This window comes from Hippocampus bargibanti, linkage group LG06, assembly GCF_051943395.1.
Source record: "Hippocampus bargibanti isolate YZ-2025 linkage group LG06, ASM5194339v1, whole genome shotgun sequence".
NCBI classification, from domain to species: Eukaryota; Metazoa; Chordata; class Actinopteri; order Syngnathiformes; family Syngnathidae; genus Hippocampus; species Hippocampus bargibanti.
The window spans coordinates 13300001-13321839 of NC_142739.1; the positions used below are offsets into that span (position 1 = coordinate 13300001).

At 40.4% G+C, this 21839-nt stretch overlaps 2 protein-coding genes across 2 annotated transcripts in view; both read left to right on the plus strand.

The window, feature by feature from the left end:
* Positions 1-1464, plus strand: part of ankrd28b (ankyrin repeat domain 28b) — a 32004-nt gene extending 30540 nt beyond the window's left edge. The window contains exons 27-28 of the mRNA XM_088998574.1: positions 1-78; positions 161-1464. The exon at positions 1-78 is cut by the window's left edge and continues 14 nt beyond it. Coding sequence (XP_088854700.1) covers positions 1-78; positions 161-444 — 362 coding nt within the window. The 3' untranslated portion in view covers positions 445-1464. The remainder of the gene's footprint in view (positions 79-160) is intronic.
* Positions 1465-1840: 376 nt separating this feature from the next.
* Positions 1841-16272, plus strand: LOC148896549 (syndecan-2-B-like). Its single transcript, XM_088999270.1, has 5 exons — positions 1841-2151; positions 11948-12080; positions 13198-13352; positions 13761-14025; positions 14115-16272. Exons 1-5 carry the CDS (start codon positions 2092-2094, stop codon positions 14276-14278), a joined length of 777 nt encoding a protein of 258 aa, XP_088855396.1. The 5' UTR covers positions 1841-2091; the 3' UTR covers positions 14279-16272.
* The last annotated feature ends 5567 nt before the right edge of the window (positions 16273-21839 follow it).

Here is a 21839-nt window from a genome sequence, read left to right on the forward strand (position 1 = left end):
CTGCAAGAAATGGCCTCACGGTAGTGGTGCAAGAGCTGCTCGCAAAGGGAGCCAGTGTCCTTGCAGTCGATGAGAATGGTAAATGTGTTGATTTCATTTTAGATATCAATAAACGTGTTAACATTTTGCAATAAACACTGGGGTGTGGTCATTGCCTCAGGTTACACACCTGCCTTGGCTTGTGCCCCTAACAAAGACGTGGCAGACTGCCTCGCCCTCATCCTGGCCACCATGATGCCTGTGTCCCCCTGCACCCAGCTGCCCACCCTTCCTTTCAGTGCCATTAACCACTACAGCACCAGCCCTTCCAAGAGCGTCACCTTCGATAGTCTTCCTATTCTGCGCAACCAGCACAGCTCCTACTGCAGCTTCAACAACATTAGCCACCATGATGTCGTCTACAAAGATGAAGAGCTCAACGACTCCGACTCTGAGACATACTGAAAGCCAGAAAACTGTGTGAAACACATTGTGTCTTCAGGTTCATATGGGACCAACTTGGTCAGGCAGAAAAAGACACAAGCCCCTTTAGGAGCCTTAAAAGTCAGCCCTCCTAAACTCACCCAGCACCAGGTGTCCTTCAAGCTGATACAAGGCTACAATCACTCTGAAGTGATTGCACTCGATGGGTATTTGGTGACCTTTACTGTAATAAAATGCAGACGGAAGGATGGTAGCAGCTCAAAGTAAGCTATACCAGCATGGACCAAAAAATGCAGAGACGTTTTAACCCAATTTCAATTCAGTGTACATATGTTTGTTTGTTTGCGGGTTATCTTGGTTGGTTTTCCTAAATGCGTTGCAGCCATTTTTTATGTTTGTGATTATAGAGGTAGATTCTTCTACACGTGTCTTCTTTTCCTTTCGGCTTTTCCCTTCAGGGGTCGTGTAATCTTTTAAAAATGCACTAGTCCTTTCAACCCTGTCACATAGGAGGGAATTTGTGTGAATGTTTAAATTTTAAAATATCCCGTCTTTAACTCCCTATCCAATTTAAAAGAACACCCATGATTCACATAGTTATTTTATTGTTGAACAAATTAACCCGTGTGTATCAATTTGCCCATCATATGCTCATTTTGTGCCTTTGTTGGTTACTGAGGGGCAATGTGTTGAGGCAGCTGTAAAAGCAGTGACTCTAAGTAATGAAGCACCTGGGCACCGTTGAGATACGGGACAAAACAATGTTTTATTTTCTTTGACCTTTATCATGCGGCATGGTTTGCTTGCTTTTGTTGTTTTAAAAATAACCTAGTCAAATCTCAGACTTGAAATTTCTACTTTACCTTGTTGAAAAGTTAGTCAAACTGGAAAAGTGTACATTTTGTGGATTCCCTATGAATAATTTTGTTTCACAAGGGTTTCAATGTGCATAGAAAAAAGAACTGTGAAGGTTGCAATGAATTATTTCAGTACTGAGATCACTGTATATTTTATGGGTAATAAAATTATTTATGAAAAGTCTTGTCATGAGGTATGTATTATATTGAATACACAAAGCAACTACTGCAAAAAGTTGTAATTCTTGCAAAGAATCGAGGTTTACTCAATTTGTATTGAAATACATGTTGGTGTAATTTCCTCCCATTTGGGGAACCATACTGTGTACATAGTTGACACAAGAAATGTATGTCATATTTAAAGTGAAACAGATATAGCATCGGTTTAACTGTAAGTGATATAGGTTTTTTTATATTCACTTTGAGAAAAAAAAAATATTTTTTATCATACGTTGTTTTAAAACAATCCTCACACAGTGGGGAACGCCCCCGACTTCCGCTTCAGGTGACGCAAAAACGTCATGACATCACCGCGGCGTCACGGTTCCCTGCCAGACCAAACAACTTTTCCAGACTCAGCGACTGACTCCACACCTCGACTCGTCTAGCTTCGGAACGCCATAAGGAGGAGATTTATTAGCATTGTCGAAAATTCCAACCCCCAAAAAAAACGATTACGACAGATTAGAAAGGAGTTAGGCTTGGTTAGAACATATACATTTCTATTGTGGAACTTTTAAATACATGTATACATTTCTAGGGAGAGAGCGATAGAGATTCTTCAGTTAACGCCGTCTCGCTGAAAATTGAGATGAGGACTCTGTGGTTGTTGTTCCTAGTTGGGCTAGCCCCTGGATTCATAAATCAGAAAGTAAGTACGCTGTTGCCTTTATTTGACATTGAATGTACTGATCTATCTATCTATCTATCTATCTATCTATCTATCTATCTATCTATCTATCTATCTATCTATCTATCTATCTATCTATCTATCTATCTATCTATCTGTCTGTCTGTCTGTCTGTCTGTCTGTCTGTCTGTCTGTCTGTCTGTCTGTCTGTCTGTCTGTCTGTCTGTTGCTGTGTCTGTCTGTCTGTCTGTCTGTCTCTCTCTGTGTGTCTCTGTCTCTCTAATACAAACTTTTACAATGTGTCTCCTCAGATCAAAAACAGACAATGCCTGCCCATTAAAATAAATATTTAGATAAGAGATGTGTTGTTTGGTCAACTAATGCAGTCATAGTCTTCTCAGTCCATGTGTCGGTGGCCGGATGATGTCAAATTCACACAGGATTAATCTGTTTTCTACTTTTGCCTTTTTTTTCTTCAAAACATGACTACTGCTTTCAACTCACGCACAATGGATTAAACTTTAAATTTAACCAAGTGTAACTCTCACAACTCAAAACCCTACCTGGTTTCTCCCTTTATCTGTTTGACAATTAGTAAAGTTGGAAAAAATCAGGAAACAGCTTTCTTACTTTTGTTTTTCAACAAGGACCAAAATATCATGTTGTTGGTGTAAGCTAAAGTACAGTGGAACCACATTAACTCTTTTCAATAAGTGTGGTATTCATCAATCATGGACTGTGTATTGTGAAAGTAAGCAGGCTGAAACCTGAGACTGTAACTCCAGAGAGCATATTTGAAGTTTCTCCACCTGCAGTACATAGAAGGCCCTGCAGGTTTTAACTCCAAAAGCAGTCACGAAAATAAAACTCATCGCCCAGAAACAGGCTCAGGCTGGAGTTTTGCGTTGCCTCACTTCCTGAGAACTCAATCTTAAAATTGCTGGGCATTATGGCATACGGCGTATATGGAAACTAAACTGTGTGGCTTTAGAATTACTGGTTCGTCAACCAGCCAGGCTTCTCTCATGTGAATGATGACTGTCTGCTTGTGACAGGATGTGAGCTGTTTTTTGTGTCATTTTCTGGATGGATGACTCACCCTGATTCCCTCTGGGCTTGTCCGGGCAGGACTGAAACCGCGTGGGACATCGCGAATTTGGGAGCCATACTAGGACACCTGCTCCCATTAAAAAAAAAAAAAAAAAAAAAGTATTACGTTCAGTGCAGTGTACTCGTGTGGTTACCACAGTACCTCACACATTAAAGTTTTTGGTTTGAATCTGAGGTCTTGCCTACTTGACCTTGTGTTGACAGTACAGTGCACCCTTCAGGCAAGGCAAGTTTATTTGTATTGCCCATCAAAATGGAAACAAATAAATAAATAGCGTTGCAACCTAGTGTTTAGTGCATCTGCCTCACACATCTAAGGCTAAGAATTCGAATCTTGCAAACGGGGAACTGAGGTTTGCATTTTGTCACCGTACCTGAATGGGTTTCCTCTGTGTACTCCGGCTTCTTCACAGATTCCAAAAGCATGACTGATAGGTTATTAGGAGACTACATGTAATTTGTCCAAATGGTGTGTGATCGCTTGTCTAGATGTGACCTGGAATCTCAATCAAAGTCAGCTGGAACAGAATTACAGTAGCTCACCTAATGAGGCAATCAATATAGAAAATAAATGTATAGATATTACATTCAGTCTTCCATCCTCTGTCACCACCACCGCAAATATTTTGTGTGAAGACAAATATTTTGCTTATATCTTCTTAAAACTGGACTCGAGGTCTCTTTAGTTTGGCCTCTTTTGGTAATGATTTTCCTCCCCATTTAATGTCATTCTTAACACATTTTGTTTGGGGTTGGGCCTTATTTTCGGGATCTGACTTTTATGTTATGTATATAATAAGCACTTGTTGAATCCCCAAAGGGATGCATTATAATCCTGTACAAGCATCTATCCATTCATTATCCAGACTGCTTATCCTTATTAAGGTGGCAAATGTGCCAGAGATTCTACATTTTTCATAGCTGTATGATTTACTGGTGAAATGTAGTTTACGTGGGAAGCAGCAGAGTTCCCCTTTTATTGTTAATAATACATTTGAATTGAAAGCACTTTTTACAGTACTTAGACACTTTCGAACAAGAATGAAGAAATACAAGATAAAAACACAGAATATATACAAGCTTCAAACCACACAAGTGTCAAGAAGAGAAAAAAAGTCCAAGAAATGAGAAAAGCTTCTTGGAACAGGGAAGTTTTGAGAAGGGATTTGAAGGATGAGGTTCCAGTTGTTCATGGTGAGGTTAAAGTTGGAAGCTGTTTGAATGAGTGAGATTAGACCAATGGTTAACAGGTGAGATTTGGTGCAGTTGAGAATGAGAAAGTTTATTTGCATGTAGGATTTGATGTAAAAAAGACAGACTGGTTGGAGTACACTACGAAGCCGAAGTGAGTAGCCATGGCTGGAGTGTGGTGTAGTTCAACTGAGAATATGCAGTCTCTTGGTAGATATGGGCACACTCTCCATGAGTGATTTTGAGCGCTACATACTTAGGATGACTGCTAGGTGATGACGCTGTGAATTGTATGATGTGGTGCAAGTGTCAGCTGTGAGGCCAGCAACTCGCCACTAGATGCGAGCAAATATCTACTAGTATACAGTTGACACTTCAATGAATGGAGGAAAGTGCAAAGAATTAAAATATAATGCACCACTTGCAGTATCACTCAAGTATAACTACTATTTTTGACATTTAAAAAAATGTATGAACTTGGGTGGGACAATTGAACCAATTCCAATTTCCTTGCTAGTTCATGTATCATATTCAATAAAGATGCTTTTGCGTTATACTACAAAATGTTTGACCATTATGATAATGAGCAGAAAGATCTGGTATTTGTCTGCTTGTGCCGTTCACATGACTGTGTGTGTTTTTTTACAACATGCACAGAATACAACATTATGGAGTGTTTTATCACCCTCAGTGTGGGGTGTCACATAAAATTCTTGCTGGACAGAGAAGATTGCGTTCATCCTAGCAGGGCAGTGAGTGTTCAGTGTTAAATTTCACAGAACTGTTGTGGCATTATAGAATCAGGGGGTATTCCTTATAACACCGATAAAGCTCGGGAAAATGCCTTTTTTTCCTCAGTCTCCAATTCTGTGTTGGTACCCTTAGTCTCCTCTTGAATACAAGTGATTGTGACGTATAGTAAATACAGCAGAGATGTTTCCCATGTCTCATTCCAGCTGGTGTGTCATAGAAATTTCAAGTGAAAGATTCAACATCACCAGCCTAAGGCGATCAGTGGAACAATTCCAATCAATTCGATTTTGTGGCATTACGATCAGGATCAGTATGGTGCGACTTGGTTTGAGAAATTATGATGCAGTGTTTGTAATTATCCTTTTACAATATGGATTAACGTGACCAACGCATGGTGTAAACGTGGTGTTTCCTTGAAAAATATACTTATCACTCCAATCAGACATGATTTGAAAAAAATACCTTGATATATTTTAAAGTGGAACCATTTGTTATCTTTGAAATCAAAACCTGATTTTCCGATTCAAATACTGGTATTTGTTTTGTTTCATCCGTCACAGACAGACTGTATGTACTCTACAAAGCTTTTAGGGCCGCTACACTGGTCTGCACTCAAGTCGGTTGGTTACACAACCGTGCTACCATGCGTCTGTCACTATTTTTGACTTTTAGCCTATGTGAGAAATACTTTCCTGTCATAACTTTAACCCGTACAGGCATCAAGAAATTATTTGTTACAAATGGGAATAAAACATTTCCACGAGTCAATCACGCACGCATGAGTTTGTTGGCTGCATACGTGTTTTACTGCTGTGACAGGGTTGCATCCAGCAACCTCTCATCATGACAGAGTACCAGACAACCAGATGGGTGTAAAAATCCCCGTCTCACCCCCCATGGGTGGTGTCTGTCCCCCATTTTAGCTCGGGTCCTCTACCAGAGGCCAGGAAGCTTGTGGGTTCTGCGCAGTATCCGTGCTGTTCCCAGCACTGCGCATTTCTGGACCGAGATATCCGATGTTGTTCCCGGGATCTGTTGCAACCACTCGTCGAGTTTGGGGGTCACTGCCCCGAGTGCTTCGACCACCACATGCACGACTGTCATCTTTACCTTTGAGGCTCTCTCCAGCTCCTCTCTCTCTCTCTCTCTCTCTCTCTCTCTCTCTCTCTCTCTCTCTCTCTCTCTCTCTCTCTCTCTCTCTCTCTCTCTCTCTCTCTCTCTCTCTCTCTCTCTCTCTCTCTCTCTCTCTATATATATATATATATATATATATATATATATATATATATATATATAAAAAGTGACGTGCGGTGAGGTTCATGGCTGGTGAGGCACTGACGTCATCATAGTCAGATTTACAAACATATGAACTCTACAGAGTAGTTTATTCACTATTTGATTGGCAACAGTTAACATATTTTGTTTAAAATTTCATGTCAGCATTCTTTATATATACAAACTGTAGCATAGAAAAAAATACAGTAAAGTCTCGTTATATCGATATCCAAGGGAGTCCGAAAAAATATCGATATAACCGGGACTATCGATATATCCGACCCTGTTTGCATGTAATTTTATAAAGAATGTTCAATGCAAAGTTGACATGGTGTGTGTGCAAAGGCATTTGAAACATACAATCTATAGACTGCTAACGTTTACTTAAAAATGGCTTTCAGGTCGAAAACCTCAAAATATAAAATTGGCAAACATGCTACAATTTCCAAAGATAAAGAAAATACAATATTGATTCGTTACAATATAAGATTTATGAAGAAAACAAAGGTATGTACCTGCAGAGGAACCCAATTTCATGTACCAATACTGGACAGAATAGAGCATTACATATTCACTCGTCATGAAAACAACGAAAACATTCGTACAGTCATTAAAAAAAATTAAAAAGCACGAAATGAAATGTAACAACAGATGAAATCTGACCTCGACCAAAAAAGGGAATAACTTTAGTTTCTTTGGACTACTAGTACCATTTTATGTCATTCAAAATACAATGAAGGTGTTCAACTGTTTTAGTTGTTGTTTGTTTTGGTCAACTTCCAAACGACTGTTTGGCTGAGCTGACACCATTGCGAGTCAATCTTATAGAGGCAGTGTGGGTTTAAGGCACAGTGTTGAATACGAGACTTTACTGTAATTAAAAAAAACGTTTTTATCGTGTTACCTTTACTTGTAAATGAAGTCCATGCGCCGCTCCTTCTGAAGAAAGGCATCGTTAACTTCTTTGTGGAAGCCTTCCTTATCTTTCTTCAGTTTTAAAAGTCTCTCTGTATCAACGGAGATCACTGCCAGTGAAGAAAGTCGTCCTTGATCAGTCCTGTTCCGACTGTATGTTTTCAGTGCTGAGAATGACAATCTTGTTTACTTCTACAGCAACAAATGGAGCTGCACCGATCACCTTTTTAATGTCATTTCCAATGACATCACCAACTGCTTCAATTAAATCGTTCTGTATTCTGTTTCACAGGCTAGAAAATACAGTGGATGTCCCAAAATGACTCGCTAGCCTGTCATATTTCTCAGCGAAAGCATGTAATAGTTCAACATAGTTGCCACGATTAGCAGAACCTTTACTTTCATCATTTCCACGAAATGCCAGCTGTTGTTTGGCAAGGAAGCAGGTGGCATTGATGAGATCTCCCGGTTCTCCTTTACCTTAGCATTGTGGATGCTGATGTTGAGTCTTCACTCATTTTTGATGAGGCTCCATTGTAAATTTTTCAGGTCGCAATATCCCATTTGAGTCCAGACATTGTCACAAGTTGAGAACAGAAGGCAGGAAAAGCAGAAAAGGCGGTTTCTTGCTGGACATCCACACAGCCAGCCTTCTCGTGTGTACCAGTCCGCCTGAAAAGAGCGAGTATTGTGTCCCATTGTCTGAAGCAAACCTTTTAGCTCCGGTGTTGGTCTTCCTTTAATTATTACCTCCTGCTTCGATTGAAAGTCCAGTTTAGAAAATTCTTTCAATTTACATATGTAATCCTCCATTCTGAAAGTGAGGCCAAGCAACACGAAAACATGACTGCAGGGTTGTACTTTACTTGCTAACTATTTACTGTAGCTTTCTGTCTCTAATTCTATTATTCTGCAGACGTGGAGTCGGAAGTATCTCTGGAATCACAAGCGCCCCCTGTCATGAGGCGGGAGAACTGTTTGCCTCACCTACGCACAGCGTTTTGATAAAAATAAAACAAAATAAACACTGTAGTACAGTGTTTATAATGTACAATGACTCTACATTATATACACCAGCTAAACTGTAGAAATTTAGTTCATATACTAAACATGTTTGAACGCTTTAATAGCGATATGCAGAAGGACAGCAATGCGGTCTCACTGCAGAGCAAGCCAGCACAGTAAGCATAGTGATTGCGCAATCCATGTTGAGGCTCAGCCGGCTGCTGCCTCACCGCTCGTCTCTACTTAGTATTTGAACGGTAAATGTGAAAATTCAGCGATTTTGAAAAAAATCCTAAAACAGTGAAGTTAAATGGACAAGAACTTTAAAGTACAAATCACTAAATACATATAACTGTTTAATCTATTTTTTCATTTGATATTTCCATGACAGCTTTCCATGATGACAGGTGAGGCACTGCCTCACCTGACTGCACGTCACTGATATATATATATATATATATATATGGTTTGTGTGTGTGCATACGTATGCGTGTGTGTGAGAGAGACACCAAGTATGCTTTCCAGATGTCTGATTTTTGACACGCATTATCGAGACTGGTCAAATGTGTTTTATTTTGTTGGTGGGCTTTTAGCCCATAACCTCACTGGAGGTCTACACTGGCATTCCGTTTCCATCTAGTTGATGTGATATTTATGTATGGCGTGTGATATTTTAGAAGCTTGGGAGGCAGCTTTTTGCTGTACAGCGGATGAAAGCACCTGAGGTCACAGGAAGGGGAGCTTCTTTTGCCATAAAAGGGAATCTAGGTTTCTTTCACAACGGTTTAAATGTTCCCTCCACATCAGTTTGCCTGCTAAGCAGACGCTATGAGCTGCTTTGAAAATCTGAAGACAACATCAGCCTGTAGGCTGTTTACTTTTGGGTTTTATCAAAATATTTTTGAGCCACTTGTTGCACTACTTTGAGAAAATAAGATTCCTTTAATGTCACCAAAGATTTTAGAATGAGGTATAGTTTTCATAGCTGATGGTTTGATAGCACTGATCTACACATCTTTATGACACTTTTTTTAATTAAAGTTGCAGGTTAACCTTTGAAAATTAATTCCCGTTACTGATTCGAGAATATGCCCTTGTTTTTTTCTGTAGCACATCAGGTTCCCATTATAATGCTATAATAAACCTCGTATAGGAAAAACGTAAAAATCTTCATCTTCTTCTTCTTTTCATTTCGGCTTTTCCCTTCAGGGGTCGCCACAGCGAATCAATGTCCTCCATCTAACCCGGTTTTGTGCATCCTCTTCTCTCACACCAGCTACCTTCATGTCCTCTTTGACAACATCCATAAACCTCCTCTTCGGTCTTCCTCTCGGTCTCCTGCCTGGCAGTTCAAGGCTCAGCATCCTTGTCCCGATATAGTCACTCTCTCTCCTTTGGACATGTCCAAACCATCTCAGTCTGGCCTCTCTGACTTTCACTCTAAAGGCTTGAATATGAGTTGTCATGTACTCATTCCTGATCCTACTCCCAACGAAAACCTCAACATTTTCAGCTCTGCTACCTCCAGCTCTGCTTCCTGTTTATATCGCCATCAAAAATATGTTTAGAGACATATAAAGTCATCTGTAATTTAAATTAGCTGTTCACCAGTTTGTTAGTGATCAGTGATGGTATAATGATACATAGGTCTTACATCTGTGCAGTTTGCATCTTCAATCTCCACTACACTTTGTTGGATCGAAAAAAGTTGTTTTATACGCATTTTTTAATGAGCTGTGATGTCTTCATTCACAAAGCCAATTAATGACGTTGATGCTAATTCAGTTACTCAAATGATTTTGAAGCGTCAAATTAACAGCGCAAACAATATTGATTGATCCTCATTTGCCTCTCCATCAGGCATAAGGCCCATCGTGTTACAATACATTCCATCTTGGAAAACAATCAGAGTTTTGGCTCACACTGCCAAAAGACTATTTCGCAAAGCAAACTGCAGAAATTGTTTTCTTCCTAATTTTATAGTCTATGTCGAGGTTCAGCAAGCCAGAATGTTGAGTTACATTGGCCAAAAACAAAAAAACACGTCTGGCACCACAAAAATATCCTTTTATAAGCCTGATAATGAAGGAAACACATGTTCTATGTATGGAACATGTGTTTCCATGTTAGCCTCTTATCAAAATGGCTATGTTGGCTACAAATACAAAATTATCATTAGAGTGTGAAACAGGGCTTTGATGCTTTGTGTTGCCATAGAGTTACTAACTGAAGCTGCTATAATGTTGTTTTTCTTAAATGGCAAACTATAGTCGTGACTCACAACAGGTAGCAACAATGTAGTGCAACCGTGTTTGCGTCCATTTCTTTTCGACACAATTCATCTCTGATCAATTTCACACAATCACCATCATTTTGCCAGTAATATCTTAATGCTCTGCTTTAAATCTGTCCCGTTTTCTGGAAAATGTTTCCAATCAGTTTACTCATTGCCTTGGCTTATTATTATCGTATCTTCCACACAATAAGACTCACCTAAAAGCCTTCAATTTTTTCAAAAGCTCATCATGCGCCTTATCACCCAGTGCACCTTATATATGGAAAATGTTTTAAAATGTCATTCGTTGAAGGTGTGCCTCATAACCCAGTGCACCTTAGTCTGGAAAATACAGTTTTTTTAATTCCCAGCTTCATAAACGCATCTTTCAACATTTCACTAATCATTAACTTGCTGTAGATTGAGCATCTTTAGGGTGATTTATTACACTGCAATATGACTACATGCATCTCCTATATCTGTAATATAATAAATCAGTGTGTTCTGAATCATAGCAGTGTTTATGGCCATATGTTTTTTTCAGCACCTGTTTCTTAAGAAGTTCCTTCCCTTTCTTCTGCCAGGATCCATCCATTTTCACACCTGTGTTAGTGGAAGCATAGCATGCATGCCAGACATGCATACTTCATGTCTCAGTGGGCCACATTCACTTTTGTGTGTGTGTGTGTGTGTGTGTGTGTGTGTGTGTGTGTGTGTGTGTGTGTGTGTGTGTGTGTGTGTGTGTGTGTGTGTGTGTGTGTGTGTGTGTGTGTGTGTGTGTGTGTGTGTGTGTGTGTGTGTGCGTGCATGCGTGCGTGCGTGCGTGCGTGCGTGCGTGCGTGCGTGCGTGTGTGTGTGTGCGTGTGTGTTTGCCGCCCGTGTGTATCCGATTGAATCTTAGGCGTATTGTCATGCTGACTTCTGCTGAGGTTATGGCGCAAAAACAAGCTCTTAAATGGAGCATTTTTGAGTGTAAGCGTACAAAGACCTTATCTCCTTGATTTCTTCCTGTGATACTTGGAATGGCAACAGATTTAGCAGTTATCAGTCCTGTTGCAAATCACTAGACCACCATGTGAATTAAAACTATGTGCAATACTGCAAACAAACTATGACCTTTCCTCAATATTGTATCACTTTATTGATACATTCTTTGAAATCAAAGGTCAACTATGGTAGTCAGTGACTTTCTGTGAATGATCTCTTTCTACTTTATTTTTCATTTTGTTAGTAGCTTTTATTAAATGAGTAATGATACCGTGTGGATAAAAGATCATTTTGTTTTCTTCTCAGATGCTGGTCTCTTCTCAGTCCCTCGACTTCGTGGGAGATGACCTTTACATCGAGAGTCAAACATCAGGTAACCTCCCGGTAGATGACGAAGATGGGGACGACTTTGGATCAGGATCTGGATCCGGAGACTATGGTAAGGGGACTGAGATTGCTTTTGAGTGATTTCCTCAAGTCATAACAGAAGTCTGAAAATATGCATTGGTAGTTTTTTTCCCTGTTTCTGACAGTGTTTCAGTTGTGCATGACCTGATTACTTCTCTAAATGATACCCTATTTGTAAGACATCAATTTATGAGATAAGCAGTGCAACTGAGTCACATTCTATTCTGCTGTTGTTCGTCGTGCTTGATGAACCGGTACTTTAGTGAATACGATTGAAGTCTTATCACTCACAAGAAATAAACAAGGCAATTTTACAATTTGTCGCAAAGGGTGGGGAGCTTCAGGTGCATGCACACACAATCACAAAATCTGGATTGAATGGTGAAATCAATAGTTCTTTGCTCAAAGTGGTTATCAGCACCATGGGCAGCTAACAGAAACTTGAATCAATGGTACTAGCAAATAAGCCTCCGTAAAAAAAAAAAAAAAAAACACGTTTCCCAATGTGTTGTTTTGGGGTTATTTGTTTGATCAGGAAAAACTGGTTCATGTGTTACAAGTGTTCATCATCAAACGGGTGTATTTGTGTGTACGCAGAGTACTGTATACATTGCCAGTTGTCAGGCGTGGCCTTGTTACCTAAACCACAAACTCAATTAGCTATTATTATTCATTTGACTTATAAACTCATCAGATGGGTGCTTGTATCTTCAGACTATTGTATGTGTTCCAGATGTTTGTTGGTCAAGGTGATGTGGACAGGTGAAGTTTTTATTAGGAGCACACAAGTGCAAAATACTTTCACTTTTTATTAAGATCACACCATTAATCACGCGACATGGAAAGGATCTTTGTGGATGAACTCACTGAAGTATACAACCAATGAATAAAAATCACCATCTGAGGAATTAATATTCCAGAGGAAACATCCAAAACTGTTTTATTTTTAAATTGCTTCGAAATTGGCCCTCTTAAATGCATTATGTATTCAATTAATTGCTGTCTCGAATTTCAGGTTTTTATTTCTTCTCATGAAATAAATTGTCTTAACCACAATATCCAATTTTTTTGCGATGCAACATTTGCATGGATTTTAATATTAAAAAAAAACTCCTGAAGAGTGACGAGTACTCTGAATCTGTTGATAGAAAAAGAAGAGAGGGAGACAGTGATTATTACCTCGAACGAGAGTGAAGAAATGCGTCCAACCCAATCCACAGCAGACTCTCCACATGGTGAACCAACATTAGCAGCTGACCACCGTGGTCCACCGAACACAGTGATGTACAGTGAGACAACACAGGTCAGTGTGAACATCAACGACAAGGAGGTAAAAAAGTCCATATTTACATTGGTGCTCTGCTGTGCAAACTATAGCTCCGTACATCCCTGTACGATCTCTTATCTTGCCCACCAAGCAGTCACATTTGCAATTCTCCTGTAATTCATTGTAAAAGTCTAAAGCTATCGTGGCCATAAATATGCAATTAACATGCTTGTTTGTTTGTTTTTAAAAGTTGCTTTGAAGTTTGACCTCTAAAAAGGCTCTCAAATGGAAATATTACTATATTTATTCGCCAGACATTTGCAGCAGTTTTTCCTATCAACAACATGGAATCAAAAACGTTTGACATTTCTGTTGCTATTTTACAAAACACTAGGCTTCTATGTTTTTCAAGCCCTGTTTTAGAAGCGTGCTTGTTCCTTTTAGGTGGCAGGCAACAGCCCGACGGGCGAGTGGTTCACACATGCTCCCATTCCTAGCTCCACTTCCAAGGTCAAGGATGTCAAAGAAATGGCCGAAGACAACAGTCTGGATAGGTGGGACGACTCCTCTGCTACCAAAGATGGTGGAGACATAGACACGAGCGAAGTTCTGACAAATGAAATTTTCGTGAGTCGAGGCAGCAGAGTGTTTGACTCTCCCGATGATGTGACATCTGAGAGCATGTGGGAGCGAACGGAGGTGCTGGCAGGTATGCGCACATTTACTTGCAATTAATTACTCTTAAGAAAACATGTACAAAATACAACGGTCCAATCGTGATTCCTTCTGCCCTTCCAGCGGTGATAGCCTGTGTGGTGGTCGGCTTGCTTTGTGCCATCTTCCTCCTTGTCCTGTTGGCCTATCGCATGAAGAAGAAGGACGAAGGAAGCTACGACCTGGGGGACACCAAGCTTTCCTCAACAGCTTACCAGAAAGCACCAACCAAGGAGTTTTACGCCTGAATTAACCAATAGAGACTGTGAATAGATATTATCCCTTGTCTGTTTTCAAATTTTCAACAGCAGCAAACTCCACTGCTCGTCTTTCCCATCTACTATCGTTTTACGTGTCTCTCTCTCTCTCTCTCTCTCTCTCTCTCTCTCTCTCTCTCTCTCTCTCTCTCTCTCTCTCTCTCTCTCTCTCTCTCTCTCTCTCTCTCTCTCTCTCTCTCTCTCTCTCTCTCTCTCTCTCTCTCTCTCTCTAGTCTGCACAATTCTCACACAGAATGTGAGAATTCCAATGCATTCATATCATTCCAATCTGGGAAAGGAGTGGAAGTGTCTCTAGAGTGCCATAGGATTACAGCCTTTCTAGTTAAAGAAAGTCTATGCAACACTGTGCCTTAAACCCACACTGCCTCTATAAGATTGACTCGCAATGGTGTCAGCTCAGCCAAACAGTCGTTTGGAAGTTGACCAAAACAAACAACAACTAAAACAGTTGAACACCTTCATTGTATTTTGAATGACATAAAATGGTACTAGTAGTCCAAAGAAACTAAAGTTATTCCCTTTTTTGGTCGAGGTCAGATTTCATCTGTTGTTACATTTCATTTCGTGCTTTTTAATTTTTTTTAATGACTGTACGAATGTTTTCGTTGTTTTCATGACGAGTGAATATGTAATGCTCTATTCTGTCCAGTATTGGTACATGAAATTGGGTTCCTCTGCAGGTACATACCTTTGTTTTCTTCATAAATCTTATATTGTAACGAATCAATATTGTATTTTCTTTATCTTTGGAAATTGTAGCATGTTTGCCAATTTTATATTTTGAGGTTTTCGACCTGAAAGCCATTTTTAAGTAAACGTTAGCAGTCTATAGATTGTATGTTTCAAATGCCTTTGCACACACACCATGTCAACTTTGCATTGAACATTCTTTATATTTATAGGACTCTTTTCTGTGATGACTGAGTGCAGCAAGCAAGGCCAAACCACATTCCATTGCAATTGCCAACTGTATGCAGCTATAATAACAGGTTTTACTGGTGACAGCATTGAGCATTAAGAGACTTTCTGGACAATAAGGTTTTTCAGTAAATCAGGCAACTAAAATAACCGCTTGAGTTTCCCATCTTGATAATGCAGTACTTTGGAGCTCTTCTGATTTATTTATAGATGACTCACCATTTCGTCTGGTGCTAATTGTTTGCTTTGTGAGTTGTGAGGGAAAGTTATTTTGAGAAGTTCTTTTGTTAGACTTCCTGTGTTTTCAAAAGCTGCTTCGTAGTTGGACCTTTAAAAAGGCTCTCAAATGGAAATATTACCATATTTTTTGCCAGAAATTTGCCGCAGTTTCCCTCAGATTTATAACATTTCCTTTCAACAATGTTGAATTAAAAAAGTTTGGAAATTTATATTGCTATTTTATAGAATACTAGGCTCCTGTGCATTTCTCAAATTTCCCAAAGAACAAATGACTGATGTTTCATGTCTGAAATAAAGATATGTTGTGTACATTAACACTGACTTACTCTTCTCGTCGGCATCATAAGAGTCGCAGATAATTGAGCAGAAAGGGCAGTTAAACAATAAAAAATACCATGAGATTTTCCAGACGGAACCCCATTGATAGTTGTACTTTTCTTTAAACTAAGTATCCTTACAACAAGAACTCGGAATTTCAACACGTGTATATCACTTGGCTGCTGTGAAATGTAAATTTCTCCACTGTGAGACTAATAAAGGCAAATCCAAATCCAAAGTAACGGTGTCGCTCTTGCAACTTTGGAATTGTCTATGTTGTGATGATCCAGTCACTTGTGTGTTTGTCTATTATTTTTTACCACAATTTCAACCAGTAAAATGTACAGTACTTTTTAGTATCTTTGTTCCTTATTATCAGATTATGTCAAATTGGTTTTATTATAGGCTGGTTCAGTTAATTGTTAGTCAACCAGATTTATGCAGTTTTCTTGAGTGCTTTCAATAAAATCTGAGAAACTATTATTTTACACACGTCTTTCCTTTAATGGGTTGAGCATAAATTGAAACAGGTGACAGGTACAAAACGCACATTTTGTAAGAAATACAGTATGTACAGTAAAACCGAACGTAGGTAAACGCTGTTGCTAGCATTGTATGTTGATGGAGTTTCATAATTGAGGTATTGAATATCCTTGTAAAACGTCTGTGTAAGCTCTCAGTCGTACAGGAGTGGTCCATCGATGAAAAGGTTTCTTCAGCCATCATCTGTACTTCTTTGAAGGTGTCGGACGTTTCTCTTCTTATCCAAGAAACTTCGTCAGCAAACTAAAGTCTTACTGGTAGTTTAGGCCCTATATATATATATATATATATACAGTAAAGTCTCGTTATATCGATATCGGATATATCGATAGTCCCGGTTATATCGATACTATTTCTATGCACGCACGGAGAAAATTACATGCAAAAATGGTCGGATATATCGATAGCCCCGGTTATATCGATATTTTTTCGGACTCCCTTGAATATCGATATAACGAGACTTTACTGTGTATATATATATATATATATATAATTTTGTGTGTGTGATACCATGAGAGGCTGGCTCTCAGCGGGACAGGACAAGAAGTGCAATGGACGACAGGTTTGGATACAAACAAAGGTTTTAATCAAAGGTTTCAGGGGGGATTCACAAGCAACAAAGGTTTGAATAGTGTCTCTTCCAATACTTAAGTCAAAATAAAGTCTCTTCTGAGGTAAAACTGAAGACGGAGTTCTTTTCCAATAGTCTCTAGGCCTCACCCCTCTTGACGTCCTCCTCATGTAGCCAGCCACCTTAGCAAGGTCCAAATCCAGTGTCCTGTCGTGTGGTCCCAACTGGCAATGAGTTCCACGCAGAAACCAACTTCTTCACAGAGCACAGCAATCGAGCTTGTCTTTCCCCAAGCTCCACACTCAGAGGCTCTCTGCCTTAAGAGCCTTGCCTGCCAATCCCGCCCTGATCAGCTACAGGTGTGTGGTTTTAATTGCTGCCTTCCACCAGATGGGACCAAGACTCTCTCTGGGTGCAGCCATCTTAGGGGGATGTATTTGCCCTCCAGGACACAGCCTCTCGTGACATCACAATATATATAATATATATATAAAAGAAGTCCAAGATGGCGCCCGAGTAGGCAGCCTCAGCAAGTGCTCTCATGAGCCTTGCTTTTTTTGGTTGTTTTTGTCTTGTTTTGTGTTTTCTTTTGTCACTTTGTGTTGTTGTGCATCGTGTGGAACGGATACAGATTGTTTTTCAGCATTTTTGACCACGGCATTCATCAAGGAGGAGACTGCTGAGCGGTTGCGCCTTTGTGGCAGCATGAATATGCCAGTACTGTTTTTGAATGGGAGGAATGTCGGAGCCATTCGACTGCCATCGCTGGACACCAAAGGGGCCATTGTGCTTTTTTGCGCCAGTAATGGGCAGCATCTTCACAGCCCCGCTTTGTTCAGTGGAAGGTCGGTGCTGTTGGCAGTCTGCGGCTGGATGGATGCATGGCTTGAGGAACCCGCAATAAGAAGAAAGGAGCGTCAGCGCAGAGCGCCGATGTGTATGTGGAACTGTTGCGGCTTGGAATTGAAGCAGATTTATGTGGAACAGGAGATGTGAGACAATCTCTTTTCGTCAATGGATGCTACAGCTGCGTGTTTGCTTTCAACATTTAGCTTGTAGTCGACGTGCACATTCCACGATGATGTCCCTGATCCACTGGTGGAAAGACGCTTTGATCCTCTCCTCCTTCATCTAGAACTGCTTCATGTCATCACAAAGAGGGTACAACAAGTCCTGAAGAATGAATGTCTCTCTGTGTCTTTGTTTTGTCATATTGTCTCTATGCTGTCATATTATTTGTTATTTAGTTTTTTTTGTTCTTTTGACTTCAAGACGGCGCCGCGAGAGTGGCTGCCTTTCCAGCAGCTCATGTATTTTGTTTTTCTACTTTCATTTCATCACTTTGCTGCTGTGAAATGTAAATTTCTCCACTGTGAGACTGATAAAGGCATATCCAATCCAATATCCCTACTGTCCAGACATGGCGGTGCCGGACTCTGCTATGAGAGGTCCCTGCTCTCAGGTTGGGGGGAGCAGAGGAAATTCATACTTATTTCAAACCGATAAACACTTTAAGGCAAAAATTAGTGCATCCAAAAGATAGGCTGCTAAATGAAAAATAAAGTACAGTGAGACCTCAACTTACGAACTTAATTGGTTCCCAGACAGAGTGTGTATCTCCCAAAAAAAATTCCCATAGGAAACCATTAAAATGGGAATAATCCGTTCCCGGGTTTCCATAAAATATAGTTTTTAACTAAATAAGCCTTAAGACTACACACAACATACCTTAATTCTATGTATAATAAATGTGCTATTGTATTGTAATGAAAGAAATACACTGCATTATGTCATAAAGTCACAAAGAGAGGCACATTACATGAGGACTGTAATTAAAGAAGTAAACTGTGCTGTACAGTTTTATTTACCTTTTTGATGGTCGTTGATGACTTATGGAAGGACAGTCACCTTCCATAAGGACTGTTGGTAACTTAACCTCTGGTGTGGCTTCTCTTCTTTTTTCTTTGGAGACTCCATCATTTTTGCTGATTAAAAACCTCTTAATTGACACCTGTTGCTTTCTGACTTGCAAGGTCTTACGAAGCTGAGGCATCACATTAACGTTCATCATGTTGATGATTGTCATAGCCAGTCTTTTCTGGATGGAACTGTTCGGTAAAAGCCTGCACATCATTCCACTTTGCCAAAATTGCCTTCTCCTTCTTGCCCTCAGATGTTCTCGAACCATCCGTTACTGGCTTTAAAATCCTCAATAAGCGGCGAACTTCCAGGTTGGCGCATGGCGATATCGGCGTGAATTAGCCGTGCTTTCTCGCATAAAATAGCTTTACTCACGCTGTCGCCGGATAGCTGCTTTTCGTGAATCCAAATTAACAGAAGTTTTTCAACTTCTTCGATTGCCCGAGTCCGTCGCTTTGAGAGCACGGAAACACCTTTTGCAACAGACCACTAAATCACACAAACGTACACCTCGTTCGTGTTTTTCTCTCCTTCTTCTCAGCGACGGTGATTTTATTTTGTGTCTTCTTGGGCTGAACACGAGCCTGTAGTGGTTTTTTTTCCGTCCCATCATAGTAAAATTATCAGCAAAAAGCTCCAAGTAGGCGATCAACGTGTGCATTCAATGAGAGGGGGTGTGGAAAGTAGCGCCGGCTGGAGCGCTGTTCGGACGTGTGCTTCCGCCAAAGATCACTCTGCCAGCCGTGGTGGGTGTGTATTATGAAAATAGTGCTTATTATAAGGTTTAATTTTCATAAATTTGACGTTCTTAAGACGAAAAGTTTGTAAGATAAGGTGTTTGTAAGTTGAGGTCTCAATGTAATGTAATACATTGTAAGAATGAAAATTGTAAAGAGCAGTACATGGGGGAGAATAAGCAAATTCTCAACATCGCAGGGATAATACTAGTGGGCCTCAATCGGCAGTACATATGCACCTAATAGCGAGCAACCCCTCATTTGACGACAATGAGGTATGAGGTTAAAATCTTAGCGAAAGAACATAGATGTTTTGAAAGGGGAGTAAAATAAGCGATTTTCATAAAACAGCTGAATCCTTCTTTGAACCGATATGGTGGGGTGAGGTTAAATTTGGATCGTTCGTACAACAGCCTACTTAGGCAAAATAGGATTAGGAATACTGATGAGGTGATACCGGTTGAACAATCAGTGGAGTGGCAGGGAGTAGTCCTCTGCTCCCCCCAACCTGAGAGCAGAGTCCGGCACCGCTATGTCTGGACAGTAGGGATATATATATATATATATATATATATATATATATATATATATATATATATATATATATACAGTAAAGTCTCGTTATATCGATATCGGATATATCGATAGTCCCGGTTATATCGATACTATTTCTATGCACGCACGGAGAAAATTAGATGCAAACAGGGTCGGATATATCGATAGTCCCGGTTATATCGATATTTTTTCGGACTCCCTTGAATATCCATATAACGAGACTTTACTGTATATATATATATATATATATATATATATATATATATATATATATATATATATATATATATATATATATATATATATATATATATATATATGTGTGTGTGTGTGTGTGTGTGTGCGGAGTATGGACTGGAAACCCCAAGGTCAAAATGGGAAACACCACCCAAGGTAGTAGAGAATGACCGAGCAAAGATCCTGTGGGACTTCCAGATACAGACTGACAAGATGGTAATGGCAAACCAACCAGATATCGTGGTCATAGATAAAGGGGAAAGGAAAGCCGTTGTCGTGGAAGTAGCGGTCCCGAGTGATGGAAACATCAGAAAGAAGGAACATGAGAAACTCGAGAAATACCAAGGGCTCAGAGAGGAGCTGGAGAGAGCCTGGAAGGTAAAGGTGACAGTCGTGCCTGTGGTGGTCGGAGCACTCGGGGCAGTGACCTCCAAACTCGACGAGTGGTTGCAACACATCCCGGGAACAACATCGGATATCTCGGTCCAGAAATGCGCAGCGCTGGGAACAGCACGGATACTGCGCAGAACCCTCAAGCTTCCTGGCCTCTGGTAGAGGACCCGAGCAAAAATGGGGGACAGACACCACCCATGAGGGGTGAGGCGAGGATTTATATATATATATAATCTCATCTCATTTTCCGTACTGCTTATTCCTCATTAGGGTCACGGGGGTTGCCAGCCAATCACATGGGGTCCGGGGAGAACATGCAAACTCCACACAGGCAGGCCGAACCGGGACGCGAACCGGCGACCTCTGCACTGTGAAGCCGGTGTGCTAACCACTCGACTATATAAGAAACCTTTTCATCGATATTCTTGTAAAGTTTAACCATTGTTTTACCTTAACATTGAAGTGCTAGCATAAAGTTAACCCACCCTATCCCCTTAAAGGCAACAAATGCACAGATGACAAAAGTCAGAACACTCGTATTTCACAAAATCTTGTCACGAGATTAAATACCTACCAAAAAAATAGTCTTTGGAAGTGCATGTAAAAGTGGGAAAGGTTCCGACATGCAGGATAACCCCGTAAGCATAAGCAAATCAGATAATGGCTGTCGGCATGGGTTTATTTGCGCAAACCTTTACTGCGAAGCCTGCTCAGGCAAAACAGGTTAGGCAACTTTCGCAATGCTGATGAGGGTCGTTATGCTGATGAGGTGATACCGGGGGGAGTGGGTGTAATAGGCCAATCGTTAGTCAGGAATGTAGGAACAATCAGTGGGGCCACAGGGGGGGGGGGTCCCACGCCCCCCCCCAACCTGAGAGTAGGGACCTATCATAGCTGTGTCCGGCGCCACCAGGTCTGGACATTAGGGATATATAAATGGGGCCGATACGACCAGTCAGACTTTAGTTCGCTGACGAAGCCTCTTGGATAGGAGGCGAAACGTCCGAAACCTTCACTTTTGTACAGATGACGGCTGAAGAAACCTTCTCATCGATGGACCACTCCTGTACGACTGAGAGCTTACACAGACCTTTACTGC

What these genes read in the sequence shown, in the direction of transcription:
- LOC148896549 (XM_088999270.1), top strand. Translation starts at nt 2,092, where the DNA reads ATGAGGACTCTGTGGTTGTTGTTCCTAGTTGGGCTAGCCCCTGGATTC. An exon ending in TGTACAGTGAGACAACACAG is followed by an intron (nt 13,353 to 13,760) that starts GTCAGTGTGAAC and finishes TGTTCCTTTTAG; the next exon opens with GTGGCAGGCAACAGCCCGAC. An exon ending in GCGAACGGAGGTGCTGGCAG is followed by an intron (nt 14,026 to 14,114) that starts GTATGCGCACAT and finishes CTGCCCTTCCAG; the next exon opens with CGGTGATAGCCTGTGTGGTG.